This window comes from Gadus chalcogrammus, chromosome 17 (assembly GCF_026213295.1).
Source record: "Gadus chalcogrammus isolate NIFS_2021 chromosome 17, NIFS_Gcha_1.0, whole genome shotgun sequence".
NCBI lineage: Eukaryota > Metazoa > Chordata > Actinopteri > Gadiformes > Gadidae > Gadus > Gadus chalcogrammus.
The window spans coordinates 2049578-2069875 of record NC_079428.1 but is presented as its reverse complement, the minus strand read 5'-3'; the positions used below and the strand labels follow the sequence as shown (position 1 = coordinate 2069875).

Here is a 20298-nt window from a genome sequence, read left to right as displayed (position 1 = left end):
GTGTGTATGTGGGGGTGGGGTGTGTGTGTCCGCTTACATTCAGCGTTGGTGAGGTGCATCAGCAGAGCCAGGAGCAGCGACAGCAGCAGAACCTTGGGCACAGGCGTCGGCCCGGTTACGGCTCTGCGCATGGCGGGACAGCTGGGCACCTGCATGCTACTGGCAGCCTCGTGGCGCGCTGGCTCACAGAGCCACGGGATTCAGGTCTGGTCCGATCGCTCAGATGCAGGGTATTCACAGCCTGCAAGGAGGAGAGAGGGGAGAGGAGAAAGGGGAGAGGAGGAGAGAGGAGAGGTGATGAGGAAGAGGGAAGAGGGGAGACGAGGAGAATAGAGAGGAGATGAGGAGAGAAGAGGAGTTTAGGAGGACAATAGAAAGGGTGAGGAGGAGAGGAGATGAGGATAGACGGGAGTGAAGGGAGGAGGGAAGGATAAAGGAGGGAGAGGGAGAGGAGGAGAGAAGTGGAGAGAAGGAGAAAGAGGAGAAAGCGTTAGACAAAGCTGTTTGGCTGCATGGGTTTTATCTCTCCCTGCACATTTGTGTCATCTCCTTGCAGCCCCCACCACACACACACACACACACACACACACACACACACACACACACACACACACACACACACACACACACACACACACACACACACACACACACACACACACACACACACACACACACACACAGAAAGTCGGGGCTGCAGCTGACAGGGAAATAGGAAGAGGCTGATGTGCTTGCGGGCTACGTTCTGACACTCCTCTAAACGGAACAGTCACTTTGCACACTGCCATACGTGCACGCCGACACTAAGTGTGTGTGTGGACGGATATGTGCGCATGTGCGCATGTGTGTGTGTGTGTGTGTGAGCAGGGGAGATAACTTGCACACATGAAGGGGTGCACATATACGTTTGTCTCCCGCTCGCTATGCAGAGGTTGTGAAGGCAGAGAGCTTTATTCTCTGGCTGTTGGCTCAGATCAGTGATGGCATGCCGTGGATCCGAACATGGCCCGTCGTCTTCATTTCATTTCACATCTTTGTGTGAGAACATTGTTCATCCATCCCTCAGCAAAATGAAGCCACTTGTACCCGACGTGAAAAACCCAAACCATAATGCAAACAACATTATTATTATTGATAATAGTATTATTAATTATTAATAACAATGATATTTAATGATAGCACGATTACCAATATTTCTTACATTTTAATAATAATAATTATGCTTTAGGATTCAGACAGAGTGAAACGCTAATGCTAACATATCCCTGGTAGAGAGCCTAAACGCTATAAATACGTCAGTCGTACAACTGCAGGCTGCTGAACAGATGCCTACAATAGCAAACCGACGTCTACTCAATTCTCCTCCCCATAATGCAGTGCCGCAAGTGAGAAACCCAGTGGGCTCCGACACAGTGTACCCCCATTTATCCTCCACTCCGTGGGCCTTAATAGCCGAGAGTGCCCTTAAATAGATTAGAGGTAAAATTAAGTGTACTCCAAATCTATACAATGTGATAAAGTAGCCTAGCTTTAACACAAACACACACACACCCACACCCACACCCACACCCACACCCACACACACCCACACACACACACAGGGTACACAAGCCCATCCTTCAAATCGGTTCAAGTGCTACTTTAACAACCAACGCGATCCGTAAGACATAGTAGGGGAAGTGTTGGCATTTGCGTCCGCTGCCACGGAACCTTTAGTGGGCAGAGGCCCAGCAGCAGGCGGCAGAAATCAATCCGACACAGTGAGCTAGTATTAGCCGCTGCGCCGCTCCATCCCTTGTCATCCATTTCCTTTAAGCCAGCGTTTGATCCTGAGAGATGGATGCTCTATCTTAGCCGCCGCCGCGGCGGCTACGGCTAACCCCCACCCCCCCTGCCGCCGCTGCCGCCGCCCCCCCAACACACACATGCACGCACACACACACACACACACACACACACACACACACACACACACACACACACACACACACACACACACACACACACACACACACACACACACACACACACACACGGGGCTGACTGGTGCGGTAAGCTAAAGCATGTGATCTTTAAGAAGGGGGAAAGCTAGCGGTAGCGTGTCACAGTGCTAGCTAAGCTGGGTTAGCGCTCCTGTAGTCTGGGTGGTTGTGCAAATCTGACCCGCTGTGCGACGCGGGGCCTTAGCGGGGAGATACTGACGCTAGGGGGCCATGATGCTATGGGTTGGCTCGTGCGCTATGTGCTATACGCGAGCAGCTAGAAAACGCGATGACAATGCTGTGAACTCACTAGCCGCACTTAGCTACGCTATGTGAGCGTGGCGCAGACATTTCCCTCGATTCCCTTGTTTCATTATAAAAGCCAATTTTGCCTTCCCTTCCCTTCCCTTCGAGGAGATGAATAAACCAAAGAAAAAAAAAGGAAAAGAGGAAAACAAAAACAAAAGAAAGGAGAGCGAAGAATAAGCGTTAGCATAATGAGAGGCGGGAGCAGGCGGTGCAGAATACAGCGCATGTTGCGGCGGATTGGTGGGGGATGGAGGGTGGAGACGGGGAGGAGGAGGTGGGGATGGGAGGTGGAGGAGGAGGTGGAGACGGGGGGAGGAGGAGGTGGGGATGGGAGGTGGAGGAGGAGGTGGAGACGGGGGGAGGAGGAGGTGGAGGAGCAGGTGGAGGAGGAGGTGGAGGCAGGGGGAGGAGGAGGTGGAGGAGCAGGTGGGGATGGGAGGTGGAGGCAGGGGGAGGAGGAGGTGGGGATGGGAGGTGGAGGAGGAGGTGGAGACGGGGGGAGGAGGAGGTTGGGATGGGAGGTGGAGGAGGAGGTGGAGACGGGGGGAGGAGGAGGTGGAGGAGCAGGTGGGGATGGGAGGTGGAGGCAGGGGGAGGAGGAGGTGGGGACGGGGGGAGGAGGAGGTGGAGGAGCAGGTGGGGATGGGAGGTGGAGGCAGGGGGAGGAGGAGGTGTAGACGGGGGGGGGTGGAGGTGGTGGGGATGAGGATGGGGATAGACAAGAGCACATGTCACCCAGCGCCTCGGAGGAGAGGCGAAACCCCGCTCATGATCGACGGCGTGAGGATGAGCGATGCGGGGGAAGGAAGGCGAATCAATTTGAAGGCAATCTTCGACCCCCGCACCCCCCCCCCCCCCCCCCCCGAACATACAGACAACACGGGCCTGCACACACACACACACACACACACACACACACACACACACACAGAGGCCTGCGCACAATCACACACACACAACACAGGCCTACGCACACACAACCACTCACAGGCCTACGCACAATCACACACACACACACACACACAGGCACACACACTCACATGATCACACACACACGCACACACGTTAGCAGGAGCGTGCGGACACTCAAGACGCACCATGCGTTAAGTTAGTGCCGCGGAGGTGATTAGAGCCAATCGGATACAAGAGAGAAGAGGGGAACAAATAAAAAAAAAAACACAGTCACTTCCTGTCTGTCCTGGTTCGATGTCGCGAAGCCCGTCCATCCAAACTCAGAGCCACAACCGTCTCAGGTAATCAATGGCTGGTCGGGATTTGCATAATGACATGACATTAGGGACGGCGAGATGGGAGACGCACTCAGCGCTCGCTCCTTCCTCCTCGGGCAGCATCCGCTACACACACACACGCACACGCACACACACACACGCACACACACACACACACACACACACACACGCATGCTCACAGGCAAACAAAGCCATCTGCATGTTGTATAAGCACCAGCGAGGGGGCGGGACGCGATGCCAGGAACCTAGCGTGGCGCTGGAGGCTAGTGTCAGGCTAGTGTCGGGCTAGAGGCTACGTTGTCCCATGGTACCTGCTAAAGGGCTAAAAGATGATCCTATCCCTCCATCATTTAGGAAATGGGTGGGTGGACGGCCTCTGCTCCCAAACGGTGGGAGGGACGCTTACTGGAGCGCAGTGCTGCACGATTATGACGAAATAAATGAGAAACATTATCTTTGCCCTGATTTTGCGATTATGATTATTAACATTATTATTGATTTCATTAATATTCTGTGCCGCAAACTGCATGATAAAAAAAAACTATGATCATTAAGCAGCGGCGGGGTTTGTTATTTGATTTGAATGCGACCGGCGTACAGAACCTGTTTTATTTTATTTCTTGGATCTTTTGTCTTATTTAATAAAAAATTAGCAATTAGCTAATTGCGGAAGTCAAAATCCGGATCCCCATAAATATGCTATTATTTGTACGGCCCTACAAGAGGCGGAGGTTGAGGGGGCGGGGGGGGGGGGGGGGGGGGGGTGGTGTACTCTGAAACGATTCTTCACCATTACCATATAATCTCCCCACCCTCAGCTGCCACCACCCACCGTCACCCATTTCAACGTCTCCCGGCAGCGTGGCCATTTCCCCTCTCCCTTTCTCTTGGAGGGCGCCGTTCAATTTCACACATGGCGACGGTGCCACCGGAGCCACCCATTGACGTTTATTGCGGCAGAGCGGGAATAAAGGAAGGATGAAAGAAAAACAAATCTAGTCCTTCTCCCGCGCCCCCCGCGCCCCCCGCTGGCATTGTGGTGTTCCCATTCAGCAACACTTCATTCAAAGGGTTTGGCTGCTGATAGCGATCGTGCATTATTAAACAAAGCCTGACAACATGCACATTGTTAATTAGAAAAAAAGAGAGCGGGGAGGGGGGGGGGGGCGGAGGAAGGAAATTCGAGGAGCTGTGGAGCTGTTGTTCTATCTCTTCCTCCTGATGCTTATCGGGGGGAGAGACAGAGCGGGAGACAAAGAGGGGGAGACGGAGAGAGAGAACGATCTCCTAGCAGGCTTTTCTACTCTGCTGTTGAAGTGTGTGCGTCTCTGCCATGATTAACCCGATCCCAGGGTCATTGTTGGAGCATTATCATTAGCGTGTGGGGGGGGGGCTGGGAAATAAAGGGTTGTAGTGCATTTCGAGCCAATAGCTATCCGTTGTACATGATGATGGTTTTTACTGCGATATCTGAGCGGAATGGCCGAAGTCTGAGGCCAGGATCGCATCCATCACCACAGCTTCAGTGGTGGCTGCGTCCCACTGGTATCAAAGTGTAATGGTCCACTTAGAAACAAGACGGCAACAAATTGGAGTTTGGTGTTGGTTTTAATGAAAACATAGCTGCAAAAAGCAGAACATTTTCGCTTTTCTGTGTGTGTGTGTGTGTGTGTGTGTGTGTGTGTGTGTGTGTGTGTGTGTGTGTGTGTGTGTGTGTGTGTGTGTGTGTGTGTGTGTGTGTGTGTGTGTGTTTATTTACCAAGGGATTTGTTTTAAAGAGATGTTTGTAAGGCTATTTTCAGACTCATTCCATGAACTGCGAAGGAAGGACCCATACTGTGTTATTTTATTTTCTCGCTGACCATATAACCCCAGTAATACTGTAATTAAATTACAACTATCTAGACTATATATCCCCCCCCCCCCCCTCTTCCATGCCTTACAAGGACAAATCACATAACCTTTAAAAATGAGGGGGGTTTGCACAACGTCGGCACTAGGGTGTGTGAGGGGGTTTGTTCACCGCCCCGCCCATCGTACCTCGGAAGGTGAAGGGATGAGAAAGCTTTGCTTCGCTTTATAAACCCACACCTTTACCCATTTCCCCCCCCGGACGAGGGGAGTTAAATAATGCAGCCGTTCACCCAGCTCATCTGAAAATAATCATATGCAGGGCTCCAGCAGTAAACGGGGGACCGGGAAGGGGGTGGGTCCTTATACGTCCTAATGGTTTCTTTGATCTTCGCTGACCTTTTTCCCCAAAGATGAAGAATCGAGACGAGCCCCGGAACTCAATTACTGCTCAATTAAGGCGAGATAGCCGCCATACGCATACCTGGTGATTTCTGACAGTCAAAGGGCACACCTCTTGGAGGTCAGTGTTCACCAACGCACGCACACACACACGTGCACACACACACACACGCGCGCGCGCGCGCACGCATGCTCAAAGACACACACACACAACACCCTCGCGCACACACACACATGTGCGCACCCACACACATGTGCACACACACTCGTCCATACACACACACACACATTCCACAACTGCCGCAGGAGGAACGGTGACATTGCAGTAAGAAAGGGAAGAGCTAGTGCATAAAGATGGCTGCTCATCACACACTCACGTCGTCGCACCCTCCGGTGCTCATTTGAATATGTCATGTGACGGTGGTTATGAATTATTCCTACACATACACGCACACACATACTCACACATGTGTCACCGCCCCCAACGCTATAAAATAAACAGTGTCGGTTTAAAGTCTTGTGGTACCTGGGATGCTGGCAACGTGTCAGGATACCAGCTTTGGTCTTTCTACCCCCCCCCCCCCCACACACACATCACACACAGACACACACTCACTCGCTCTATAAGGTGCTGTCAGATATTAAATTAGTTTCCCTTGTTCCACTTCGAACGCTGGCACTTCCTCAATCTTTCATGAGCCACTACCTGATGAGCCCGTCTCTCTCTTTCCCTCTCCCTCTCTCGTCCTCAAGGTCCCTTACTTCTCCCTCTTCCCACAGTTATTTCCCACTGATTTAGGGCCAGCTTGAGCCACTCTCTCCTCCTCCCCTCCCCCCCCCCCCCCCCCGCTGTCTTTCCCCACATAACCCCCTTCAAACCCTTCCCTCTCCAAATCTGCCGCCGTGTGCAATAACATCCCTCAGGCTAAGTAAGCTCTAGACTAGACTCATCTGAGACCCATGACATTCACCGCTTAGAACTCTTTAGTTGCAATACTTATTTTCTACCCCATCATGCGACCTCCCTAGAGCCGGCATCCCCAAAGTCGTAAACCATCCCAACAGACACCGGGGTGTCTCAGTGTACGCCAAACGGGCTAAAACATGAAATCTCCGTTCATGCTAGCGTCCGGGACGCTATTTTTCGTAGGAGAAGACTGGGAATCTCGCCTCTGATTGGTTAGAAGGGCTCTCCTTTAGATCGTGTTTCGATTAGTCCTAGCTGTTCGGGGGAGTTTAGGGGTAGGTGTAGGGTTAGGGCTAACCAATCAAAGGAGAGCCCTTCTAACCAATCAGACGCAAGAATCCCAGACTTCTACACAAAACACATTTTTTGTCCGGGATAGCGCTAACCAGGCTCAGCGGTAGCGGTAGTGATCACGGTCCGACATATAAGGAGCATAAAAAGATTTGATTACTCTCCGGTGATGATAGAGCACACGGTGGCAGGCAGAAGAGTCGCTGATGTCGTTTGCGGTGCGCTCGTGCTACCATGGGCCCAGAGAGCACTATTATCGCCGCGGGAATCTAATAGAGGCGCCCCGTGCTTGTCTGTCTTTGGGGGTAATTGGTTTAAAAAAGCACCTGCTGCGGCAATGAACTAAGCCATCACTGTCCCCGGTCCTGCCATATTTTTTTCATCTCTCTTGTTTCTTCTTTTTGCCTCTAATCCCCACCAAATAAGAGGAAAAAAAAAAGGCTGTTACAGAGAAATGTCAAAGCCATTTCGCCCGCTCACACAAAATAAATTGTTTGCTTTCAACGCCGTTACCGTTGGCAGGGGGCCTCCAACACGAGGTGAGATGACTTTACAGATCAGAAAGGAAACCGATAAGAATACAGCATGTCATTTGATGCACTGTGCGTTATATAAATATATATATACATCATTTATATGTAAAACTGGAGGAGTTGGAAGGGAAGAGAGAGAGGTCAAGGTTAGGCTTGGGCTATCAGGATACAGCTGGCTGGTGGGAGGTCGGAGGTCAAGGTTGTGTTCCGCGTGTGGATCACGGTGACCTTCAGTACACAATGCCGCGGTCGATAGCAAAGAGCACATCACACCGTTCCACGTAGAGTTCCTCCCGTTCACTACGAGATCACTGCTCATCTACTGTGCTTGTTCCACTCTCTAAGTCTAGCATATAAATCCTAACCTTTCACTCAAAGGTACTCATCGCATCCCTGTCTCTCTCTACATCCCTGTCTCTAAATATATATCTTTAAGCCTCTCTGTGATCCACTCTCTAGCTGACATCTCTCTCACTCTCTGTGATTCTCTCTCTTACTCCCTCTATTAACATATATCCTAACCTCCCTTTCTCTGATTCTCTCTCTACGTCTCTCTATTTGCATACATCCACACCTCTCTCTGTGATTCTCTCTCTACGTCCCTCTATTTATGTATATCCTAACCTCTCTCTCTCTCCCCCTGTGAACCTCTCTCAACGTCCCTCTCTTTATAATTATCCTAACTTCTTTCTCACTCTCTCTCTAACTCTGTGATCATATATCTCCCTCTCTTGTTTATTCATTAAATTCAAACCATTACTGTATGTAAGCCCTGAAGATCGCTCAGGCTCCCCTCATTTGCAATGATGTCGAGACACAAAGAGACGCACAAATCGAGACGACAATTCTCGGTGAAAACAATTGTTTTAGATCCTAGTCTTGAATCTTCCGGGGGTAGTGAGAGGGTCGATCTTTTTTAAGAAAGATAAATAAATATACCCTAACCACTCTCTCTCTGTCCCTCTCTCATAAATATCCGAACCTCTCCCTCTCTGTCCCTCTCTTATATATATCCTAACCTCTCTCTCACTCTTTGATCATATATCTCCCTCTTATATATATCCTAACATCTCTCTCCCTCTCTCCCCCCCTCCCTCCCTCCCTCCCTCTCTCCCCCTCCCTCCCTCCCTCTCTCCCTCTTTCCCCCTCCCTCCCCTTCTCTCCCTCCCTTAGATGGATGGCTCCTGCTCTACAGTATGAGACCCTGACCTCCAGTCCAGTGACTGATTACCACATGGCCCTGTTATGCTGCACCTTGGACCCCCCTCCACCCCGCCCCCTCCAGCCCCTCACAAAGGCACACGCACACGCCACTGCTCACCAAGCGAGTAGATGGGGCGAATAACACGAAACATAACGCAAAACAAAACCCCCGACCCAACAAGATAAGGGTATCGCTCCTTTGCACATTGTCATTGGGGGGGATTCCCTTTCCCCCTTGTCTGGCAGGCGGCGACCACGTTTGCCACCCGACGGAAACCGGCACAACAGGTGCCCTTTAGCGCCTTGTAACCCATCCAAGACACTGTGCTGACGTTGGCCCGCGCCCGGCCGCGCTGGACCTCACGAGACGGGAGGGAAAACACAAAAACAGACCATAAAAAAAACGACGATAGACGAGGAATTAGCTATCCTTCCAACAGGCGGGATCGGGGGAAGGCCATTGTGCTGTGGAGCAGCGAGTGTGGAGGAGGAGGAGAGACGAGGAGAGGGAGCGGGGAAGAAAGGAATTAACGCTACAGTCGGCAGCAGCAGTGATTGCAGCCAACCTGGAAGGGCTGGGATTAAATTTACGCTGCATGAACAAGAGGGAGTGGGTAAAGGCGGTGGGGGTGGGGGGAGGGGGAATGATGTTACGTATTATGAACCAGAGAAAGAGAGGGAGATACAGAACGAGAGAGGGAAGGTGATACAAATAGGGAGATACAGAACGAGAGAGGGAGGTAGAGAGAGAGATAAATAAAGAGAGGGGGAGAGAATGAGGGAAAGAGAGGGAGGGAGAGAGATACAGAAAGAGAGGGATAGAGATAAAGAAAGAGAGGGAGAGAGACAGAGGAGGGGGAGAGACAGAGTGAAAGGGAGATACAGAAAGAGAGGGAGAGAGATAGAGGAGGGGGAGAGACAGAGGGGGAGAGAGATACAGAAAGAGAGAGGGAGAGATACAGAACGACAGAGGGAGAGAGGGAAAGGGAGATACAGAAAGAGAGGGAGAGAGATAGAGGGGGATAGAGAGATACAGAGAGAGGGGGAGAGAGATAAGGAACGAGAGAAAGAGGCAGAGGGACACAGAACGAGAGGTAAGGGGGTGTGGTGGAAATGGATAATGGAAGCAACGAGGCACACAGAGGGAGAGAGCGGGAGAAAGGTGGAGCGAGGTAGGAGAGAGAGAGAGAGACGGGGGAGAAGGAAACGAGTGAGGCAGTGAGCGCGATGGGACGGGAGAGAGAACAGGGAGGGTGGTACGCGTGTGTGTTTGTGCACTCACATGTGTGTGCGTGTGTGTGTGTGTGTGTGTGTGGGGGGTGGGTGGAGGAGGGGATGCACACTGCAAGGGAATGCGCCTCACTGCCAGCTCTGTCTCACGCTCCGTCTGTCCCTGTGCTGTTAACGGAACCGGAGAGAGAGAGAGGGATGGAGAGAGGCCGGGCTGTGCATGGAGTTAAGGGAGGGAGGGAGCGAGCGAGCGAGAGACCGAACGAGGAGAGGAGGGGAGGTAGAAAGGGAGAAGCGAGGAGGAGGAGGAGGAGAGAATGAGGGAGAGGGATGGAGAGGGACCAGGCTCTACATGGGGTTAAAGAAGTGAGGAAGGTAGGAAGCAAGAGGAGAGGAGCGGAGGGAAGGAGGGAGAGGGATGAAGAGAGGGCTTTACATGGGGTTAAGGAAGAGAGGAGGCGAGAGACGGAACGAGGAGAAGGGGAGAAGTGAGGAGGAAAGGAGGAGGCGAGAGACGGAACAAGGGGAAGGGGAGAAGTGAGGAGGAAAGGAGGAGGCGAGAGACATAACGAGGGGAAGGGGAGAAGTGAGGAGGAAAGGAGGAGGCGAGAGACATAACGAGGGGAAGGGGAGAAGTGAGGAGGAAAGGAGGAGGCGAGAGACATAACGAGGGGAAGGGGAGAAGTGAGGAGGAAAGGAGGAGGCGAGAGACATAACGAGGGGAAGGGGAGAAGTGAGGGGGAGGAAGAGGAGGAGAGAGAGGGATGGAGAGGGCGGCAGCCAAAAGAGAGGCTGATGGGGGCGATGTGGAGCAGCTCCCCCTCCATCCTTCCAGGGAAACAATAGGTCCAGACTGCATCAGTCTGGACCTATTGTTTCCCTGAAAGGATGGAAGGGGGGTGGAGAGAGGAGCTGGAGAGGAGCTCCGACAAAAGGAGAGATGGCGGGTTCGGGGGGAAACAGTTTAGTCAGCCGCCCCGTTGCAAATAACGACGCGCGCAAATAACGACACGCGCACACACACTTCAGTCACAGAGGCACACTCCTGTGATCCAAGCAATATATGGTGGATCAACATCATTGCAAGGGATTGCGCATACAGAGACAAAACCACACACACGCGTCTACACCTTTGTACGCACGAGCCCACAGAAACACAACCTTGCAAACGGTGACTCTAACAAAAATGCGAGCAAATCACACTCACAGACGCACACAAACCGACACACACAGACGCAGGCACTCGCAGCCCTAGCGGCGCACTCGACCGGCAACACGGCGGCCAGTTTGACATCCACCCCCAACAAAGCCACAAGCTGTGGGAGGATGAATAATCACAAGAGAGCCAATGGGGGAGAGGGATGGCCGACAGAGAGCGAGAGAGAGAGCGAGAGCGAGAGAGAGAGAGAGAGAGAGAGGGGAAGTAGCCCCAACCAGCCCACGCAGCTTTACAGAAAACTCGGACAGGGTGAATAGATAAAATAACATTCTAATGCCTGACACTCGCCAAGGTGGAAGTCGACGCAACACAGCCCCCTCGTTGAAAAGAGAAAGAACAACGAAAAATAACCACCATGAACGCAAGCATTTTTCACTACCCACAATGCATTTCTATAGGAGTCAACAGCGGCGTGACACCATAATCTTTCCCCGAACAATCGGATGGTGCGGTAACACCGTACTGTAATTACATTTTCTGCCCCTTTGTTGTGTGAGCCCGAGCCCATTTGGGTGTAGGGAAATGTGGAACCTCGGCGTTTGCTCAGGGATGCTCAGGGGCGAACACGCTACGCTTACATGACAGCGTAATAATTACAAACGCAGAGACAGGGCCATTATCTAAATGCTAATGTATTGCGATTGTACCCCGAGCTAAAATGTTACCGACAAGCTTTAGCTGGCTGTACAATGGTGATCGCCGGGCAAAGACCAAGGATGGATGGAAAGCTCACTTAGCGCCGTTGCGTTGTGTGTTGTTGTGTGTGCGCACGTCGTGGGCGTGTGAATTTTGTGTTTTCACCGCAAGGAGAGAGCGACAACACACTGGGCCACGCTAAAGTCTAGGTGCATGTTGTTTCATCTAGACGTGGTTACAGAATTATAAAGACAAAAAAGGCTCCGCAGGCATGGAAAGGTTGTCCTTGAGGTTGGTAATCAACTGGTTCCTGTGGTTTTATTTATGACGAGGAAGAAACATGCTCAAGAAAACCTAGCTAATTAAAACTACACAAATTGCAAATGTGCAAGTGCAAAGCGACGGGCAAGCTGTACTTGAAAACAGGACAAACATAACAGGTCTTTGCTAAATACGAGAAATTAGTAGTTTTGTACAGCCGACACCACCTAGGTTGATTGACCATTCTGGCTTAAACTGTTCAATAATTCACCAGTGTTACGATTCACAAGCTATTTAAGCAAATGCTTTGATGAAGTTTCAGCCGTCTCCACAAAACGGAGAAGATAAATGTAAATCTATATTCGGTTCCTGTTCTCGGGCCAGGCCCTGGTTCTTCTCATAAAAGCAGTGATGGAGGCTGCTTAAGCATCTCAAACAAGGGAATATATACGGTTCGGCCCAAGGCCCGGGCTGTAACCCTTCCCGTTGCAGTTTCAGCGAGACAATAACTAGCGGTCACAGCATTAGCGACGAAATAGGACTAGATTCCCAGCACATTACGGCACTCCACAAGAAGACATGGTATCAAAAAGCTGCTCAAGGCACATGAATGAATGTCCTTTTTTATTGTCCACTCTTTGGGGATTCGAATAGAATTCAAATGCCACCTTAAAAAAAAAAAAATGCCATTACAGGAAATCAAAATGCTGTGCCGAGCATCTGCCAGAACGGGGACATTTCTCACCTTTTTAGTTTTTTATCACATTCTGACATTTCACAAAACCTCTGTTCACACAGCTTCGCCGTGACAACAACCGAAATGAAAGCCGTGCAAATAAAAAAGCAATGCAGCACAACACAAGGCAGCAACTTATTGCGTCGGCCTTCCATCATCCCCAAAACAAAAACACACATATTCCTCCCCCGTTCCCCCAGTCCCATCCGCCCCCTCTCTGTCCAAACACGCCCCATGATTAAGACCCAGCGGCACCACTGCCGTGTCTCCCTGCCTGTCAGCGTCCCCTCATCACCAAGGGCCCGCCGTTGACTGACAGCCCGGCCATGCCTTATCATTAACCGGGGCCGCCCACGCATCCTCGCAGGGGCTCAGATGACAGAGGTTCCAGGGTCTGCACAGCTCCCACCTCCCTCACTCCTCCCTCCTCCTCCTCCACCCTTCCTCCCCTCCAGCCAGCCAAAGTGTCATCTAAAGGCGATAGGGCCGGGGGCTGGGGGATTACGCACTGCATAATTACCTATTTAAAGGCCCTAATTGAGCATTTCATTAAGAGACTGGCACTGAGATTTTGCCGGCGAGGGGCACACAACAGGGACTGGAATCTGAGGGAGTGACTGTGTAAGGTGTGTGTGTGTGTGTGGGTTTGTGCGAGTATGTCTGCCTTTGCAAGCGTGTGTTTGTGTTTGTGTATGTTTGTGCAAGTGTTTGCGTGTTGGTGTGTGTGTCTGTGTGTGTGTGTGTTTGTGCAGGTGTTGTGTGTGTGCGTGTTTGTGGGTGTCTGTGTGTGTGTGTGTGTGTGTGTGTGCAAGTGTTTGCGTGTCTGCATTGTGTGTGTATGTGTGTGCGCACTCATTTGTGTGTGCGTGTATGTATGCACACAGTTTTGAAAACCTCATCAGACTGCAACCTTGGGTTGCAGAGGCTAGCCTTGATAGCAGGCAGGTCTCACTGCCCACTTCTAAAGGCAAACAGTCCTTGAGTCTTTGTTTACAAAGCACTTGGTCCATTTAGCCAATGCGCTTATCGCCAGACAGTGCAGTTACACTCGTTCACCCGTTGATATAATTGACTGACAGTAATTAGTGAACGGGGGGTGATGGGGTTCACACTAAATGAGTCACCTATGACCTTGCAAATTAAAAGTTGCGCCCGATGGATAAAGTTCTGCTGATGTGGTAAACATGGCTCTGTGATTCGGTGGTGGGTGCGTGGGTCCAGAGGCCATTTAAAAGGAACTATTTCAGTTGTTGTCTGTTCACACAATAGGATTATGGACGCAGGATGTGAAGGGATAACACAGCGCTTCTAACCTACACAGTATCCCCTACAACATTTCTCTCTGAAAGCACCTTTACCTCATGACCGGTTGTATATCCTGCTAAGTATTGAGAAGTACAACACGCTTTTCAGGATTTTTTATTTCTCTTCAAACTAAGTCAGGTAATCCACCATTCTGTCGTTCAGGTCGAAGAACAAAAGGCAAACAAATCCAAATTATGTTCTCTCCGTGTAGGCTAACTCCAGGGAAGTCAAGATTCTTTATCGCCGGCTGCGTTATGAATGCTAATATCAGAGGCTTTACACCCGTTTCTCTTGTTGTCAAAAACTAGATTTCCCGTAAGACTAGAAAGACATTTCACCAAGGGGGGATTCGGTGTGGGCCAACGTGCTCCGTGTGCATTGAGCTCAGCTGAAGCTGTCCATAAAAGGTTGGGAGTGAATTCATAACACGATCAATCCCTCAAACCAATGTCGCCATCGTGACTCGGTGCGTCGGTGTCCAGGCCTCTGATCCGATTAAAACACGTCAGCTGTGTCCCGCAGCTCATGCTATTGTTTTTAATGCTCTGCAGTAACAGAGATAACATCATTATGGGATGTGATGTTCGCCCCGGATCAGATGTCTGACAGGGATGCTTTGATTGGTCGGAAGAAAAGAGGGAAAGACCTCTCTGCTTGGCCGTTTGATGAAGCAGTCGTTTTATTGGCACATCAAAAGCCCGTACGTGCAGATCGTATGATCTCCAGGGATCTCGGTGAAAGCTTGTAAAAACATCCACGCGGACAAAGGGCAGGGAAGGTGGACCAGAGAACAAAAACAAAAAAGGATTTCATTTATTTGGACTGAAACTGAATATCCCAGCGCACATGTGGGAAAGCTCCTGAAACGACCTCGCCGCCTTCCCCGTACCCCCTTCCCCCTGAATCTACGGCTGGAACACACACCCATTCATGGCCCAGTCCACGCCTCAACGGAACCACACTGTGTGGGTTCTGGAGGGCCAATGTGGGGCACATCATGGGGAAAACCCAAGGCACTAAAGAGACCCCCCCCCACCCCAAAACCCCCACTCCCCAACCCTTCCCCCCCCCGAAGCCGTTGAAACATTTTGTGAAAGCATTCGAGCAGAATACGCCACGGCCTGAATAGTTTACCCATGACCAAATTTGACCTGGATTTCTGGAGTGTCCGCGCCTCTCCCTTCCAGCGCCTCCCTCCGCGCTGCCAGTCGGGCGGAGAGAGGGACACGGCGGCCAGGCGGCTGGCAGTTGCCTGGTGAATGATTGACTAGAGGTACTGAAGGGCCGGCAGCTGAGGCTGGCGAGCTGGGGGCTGTGTGGGTATGCGGATTTGGACGGCAACTGCTCTCACCGGCTGCAGATAAACTCGTCCTTCCCCCTGGGGGAGAGGACACTTTGACCATTGGGGCCCAGACAAAGGTGCGATCCGAAAGAGGGTGCGCATGTGTTTGTGTGGAAAATGTGTAGACCATTGAACTCCTTCTAACCCTCAGAACGCGACGGCGTTCTGTGCCATTACGGCCCCCGATGGCTGTTAAAACCAATGGTACAGGAGGTTTGCTGACTGGGGTAAACGTCAACATTTAACGGCTGTGTTTGAACTCTTTCTGGCGTTCAGTGCGGCGTTCTGCATTCTGACACTCTGCGCGCTGTGTGCATTGTTGGCCAGCCAAGTACAATTGAGTGGCTTTTATGCGGTTTGAGGTTAAACAGAGAACTGCTCAGGAGCCCAGTCAGCAAGCCCCAAAACAGCCCCACCATATCATCACATCTCCAAGTTTTGCTGAATATCAGCCACCTTGCCGTTTTCCCAGCACGGGCGCACGTAGGCACTCACTCACGTGGGCACGGGCACGTACCCACAAACACACACCCACGCGCACGCACACACACACTCACACGCACACACACGCATGCACAACATAAACTCCATGTTATCTGCCTGCTCTGCTCTACCTTAACGTTAAACGGTTGGCTTCCAGGACATCGGCAGATCACTGCAAAGGCATCAGGTAATCCCATCGGACTCCTGCGTCTGGAGTGCCTCCGCAACACAGTGTTGCAGACACGGCCGGCCTTCGACGACGTGTTTATTTAGGTTCCCTGGGATTTCTTCAACGACCTTCTTATAAGCAGATGTGCCCAGGCGAGCTCCTTCGGTCGCAGATGTGGCCCCGAAATGCACACGTTAAGTGCAGTGCCTTGTTTTGTCACTGATCTAAGGGTCCGCCGTACAGCTGAAAGGCGATCTGATTTGTTAGACAAATGAGGTAAACAGAGGAAGCCGCTCTGAGTTCATGTCACATGAGCGCCGTCCACATCGACGCCGATACGAACGTGACGCCAGCCTGACCCCGCCGGTCTGGTAGAAGAACCTTTTGTGTGCGAGCATGAGGTTTACCGCCTGGTCGGAAGAGGGGGGGGGGGGGGGGGGTCGTCTTATCGTAATCCATAAACTTCAAAACAACCACCAGGGCTTTCCGACTCCCTCAGCCCTTTGTTATATCACTGTGTGTTTGGCCAGTGGACAAAGGGACTCCAGACGCAGAAATGAATTTGCGTGCGTTAACGGCCCATTGGCGGCGGGCGGCGGGAGGGGAAGCCAGACCACATAATCTCTGGTGGAGGGGGGGGGGGGGGGAGTAACAAACGTCTTTGTGTGTGAGGCGTGTGTCTCTGCCCCCTCTGTTGGCTTCTGAGCCGCGTGTGTGCGTGTGTGTGTATGTACGCTCGCTGGTGTTGCACTTCAAAGGGGATCTGGTGACGATGTGAGTCTCGATAAGGACACAAGCGGCACTTGTGTGTGTGTGACGTGACTGCACGGCTGACGGATATGCAAATGCGGTATAAAAAAATGAAAAAGGTCTCCGTGACAACAGACTGAAGCCCCGCCCTCTGTGTGTGTGTGTGTGTGTGTGTGTGTGTGTGTGTGTGTGTGTGTGTGTGTGTGTGTGTGTGTGTGTGTGTGTGTGTGTGTGTGTGTGTGTGCGCGCGCACGCACGCCTGTGTCCGCGAGGAGTCAAACCCTTCAAAGTGCGGGCCTGTGTGACCAGACGGGTCACCGGCGGTCTTCGCTAAAGACGCGTTTATACAACATCAGCCCACCCACTGGAGTCATCTCATTACCGGGACATGACATGCCATAGACCGAGGTCACACACACACACACGCACACACACACACACACACACTCAAACCTAATAAGGAACTGTGTGGAACCCGTTAGCCCTTGCAGACAGGCACAACGTGGAAACAGAGTTAGACTGTGTCTCTCCACCATGTTATTGGATTACTGCAGTGCGGATGACCTGACCTAAATAATATCCACTATGGGGGGAACTTTTTATGTACATGTGATCCAATTTGAAGGAGGGAAGGAGATTACGGTATATTTACGTAGATCTAGGATTGTACAGTGCAACAACTCTCACGAGTCCTCTCAAAAGGGCAACATGGAGTCTCAACAAAAAATCCCATGATGCACTCTGATGTGCAAACCCTATAGGGAATATCACGATAATCTGATGCATACTGTATGTGTGAGTGTATGTCTTTGTGGGTTAATCCCGGCATGAATGTTTTCTACGCGTCTCGCGTGTGTGCGTATGAACGAGCAACTGTACATTTACATGCAAAATCAATCACCATAGAGTCTAATCCATGACAATCCTCTGAGCTCGTATCGACGTTCCACGAAAAGAACAGGACCCTAGATGACAATTTTCCCCCCGAAAACAGCATCAGCAGCCAATCAGTGTGGCTGTCCCGCTGGGCCGAGATTCGTGTCCACCCTCCACTCCTCATCTCATCCATCTCTGGCTTGGGGACCATCTGTCTTGCTCCCCGATGGGTCGGTAGTGAGGGAGGGGGGGGGGGGGGGGGGGGGAGAGAGGGAGTGAGGACGCCACAGAGTGGGGAGGCCGAGGGAGAGAGGGGAGTGGTGGTACTCAGAAGATAAGCCTGATGGGAGTGGGGAGGAGGAGGAGGTGGAGGAAGAGGAGATTGGGGGGGGGGGGGAGCAAGTCAAGAGTCAAGACCATCAAGGCTGTGGGGATTGATCAGAAGATGATGTCCCACAAGATGAGGTGAGGGGGATGATGTCATAAGATGAGTGCCTGTGGTGGACGCCTCGTATTACGACGATTGCGGTCGTTATTATGTGTGTGACTGTGTGTGTGAATCATTATTGTACTCTCACACACACACACAAACACACACACACGCACACACGCACACAGACACAGCCATTTATACCACAGCCGTTCATGTGCACTAACGACGGCTTACAAGGCAGGAATATAAACCATTCAGCACAACAAACGCACACATACACACACACACAGACACACACACATCCATTGAACTCAAGGCCGGGTGCCATAACGACCCAATCAAATATATTCAGATTAGAAAGGTGTCGCATTACCATCCAGCTGGATGATAAATACGCGCTTAGACGCCGCCATTAATCTCACCCCCCACCCAGACACACTCATGCACCCTGCACTCCACCATAGAGAGATAGAGAGAGAGAGGAGAGAGAGGGGAGAGAGAGAGGAGAGAAAGGAGAGAGAGAGAGAGAGAGAGAGAGGACAGTGGGGGAGAGGAGAGAGGACAGAGAGAGAGAGATACACAAATACACACACCGTATGCGGTTAGTAGTTGGCGGTGGAGGGTAAAGACACGGTGCGGTGCTAAGTCATGACCCCCCCTGGGACCGAGGGGGTCACCTCGATGCTGTGTTTGGTGAGAGGTCAGCGCTGGAGGAGGGGTTCACGGTGTGGGGGGTTCACCACCCCCTCTCTCCCCTGTTGTCCTACCCCCGACCCCCTCCACTCCTCGCGGGGCTCCTGAAAGGTCATCCGACCCGTCTGTGATAGTGGGAGCCGGACGGCGCAAACATGTCCATAGGTGGGGTGGTGTGTGTGGCGCTGAATGCGATAACTGGTGAATCAGCTGCAGTATTTATTTTATAACTTTAGTGGACTGTTTTAGGCAAATTCATTTGCAGACTAAAATATTGTGTTGTACGGTATCTATTATACCTCCATCTGCTTCTTCCCCACACTCTCCCTCTCTCCCTCTCTCTCTCTCTCTCTCTCTCCCTCTCTCCCTCTCTCTCTCTCTCCCTCCCTCTCACTCTCTCCCTCTCTCCCTCCCTCCCCCTCTCCCTCCCTCCCCCTCTCTCTAACTGTGGGGCCGTCTCCCTTACACATTAGCTCCAGACGACACTGTCATAAGTGGCCACTGTCGGCCTAATGAGCAGCAAGAAGAGAACACTGCAGGCCAGGGTGAGGATTTAAGACACACAGGACAAGAGAGACTCTCTTACACACACACACAGACACACACACACACACACATTTACTTAGACAATCACACATAGACACAGTCATCCTCACAAACAGACACACACCATGTCACACACAGCATGTCACACACACGCCCAGACGACTACACACTCGCGGTCGTGCACTCACACACAGTGGCTTAGGCAGCACATCTCTCCTGAAAATAGTGGTTCAGGCCCCTGGGGAGACCAGCGGCAGACAGTTTAGACAGCGGCACTCTGCCCTCAATATAAACACAGCGCCACACCGGACTCAAAGGTCAAGAGCCCGGGAAATGACGTGCGATAAATTGGAGGCGGTAGTGAATTGTGTATATGTGAGTGGTGTTTGATGATGTGGAGCCAGGGCCATCTTCTGAAAGTACAGGAGTACATTCAGCCGGTGAATCCGGGTGGCCAGTGAACAATAAAGCAGTACCCTCCCCTGTGCATTTCAATATCAATGGGCAATCCTTGTGAAGAAATGAAAAAACGACTGTGGATTCGCTCTGACATGATCTTGAGTGTCCAATACGAGAGGTTTAATTAAAGCTGGTATAGCACGTATATTGACTTGGTCTATCCACATCTCTTGCGAATAGCCATCAACAGATAACAAGGAAATGATCATGATTTGTCTGGGCTTATACTGATGGATTTAACACATTATGTGATCAGACTCTCCGAGGCAAAGTTGCGGATGGAAGCTGTCAGAGGTCAATTCAAGCAAAGCTGACAATCAGTCAATATCGTCCATCTGTCCGCGAACCATTGTCGTCCATCATTACTTCAGC

At 51.4% G+C, this 20298-nt stretch overlaps 1 protein-coding gene across 5 annotated transcripts in view; it reads right to left on the bottom strand.

Annotated features, from left to right (window-relative positions):
- LOC130369751 (receptor-type tyrosine-protein phosphatase delta) overlaps positions 1-20298 on the bottom strand; it is a 205936-nt gene that overhangs the window by 93405 nt on the left and 92233 nt on the right. For all 5 annotated transcript variants that reach the window (XM_056575280.1, XM_056575279.1, XM_056575283.1 and 2 more), the window contains one exon: positions 38-241. In XM_056575280.1, the coding sequence (XP_056431255.1) occupies positions 38-155 (118 nt within the window). In that variant the 5' untranslated portion in view covers positions 156-241. The remainder of the gene's footprint in view (positions 1-37; positions 242-20298) is intronic.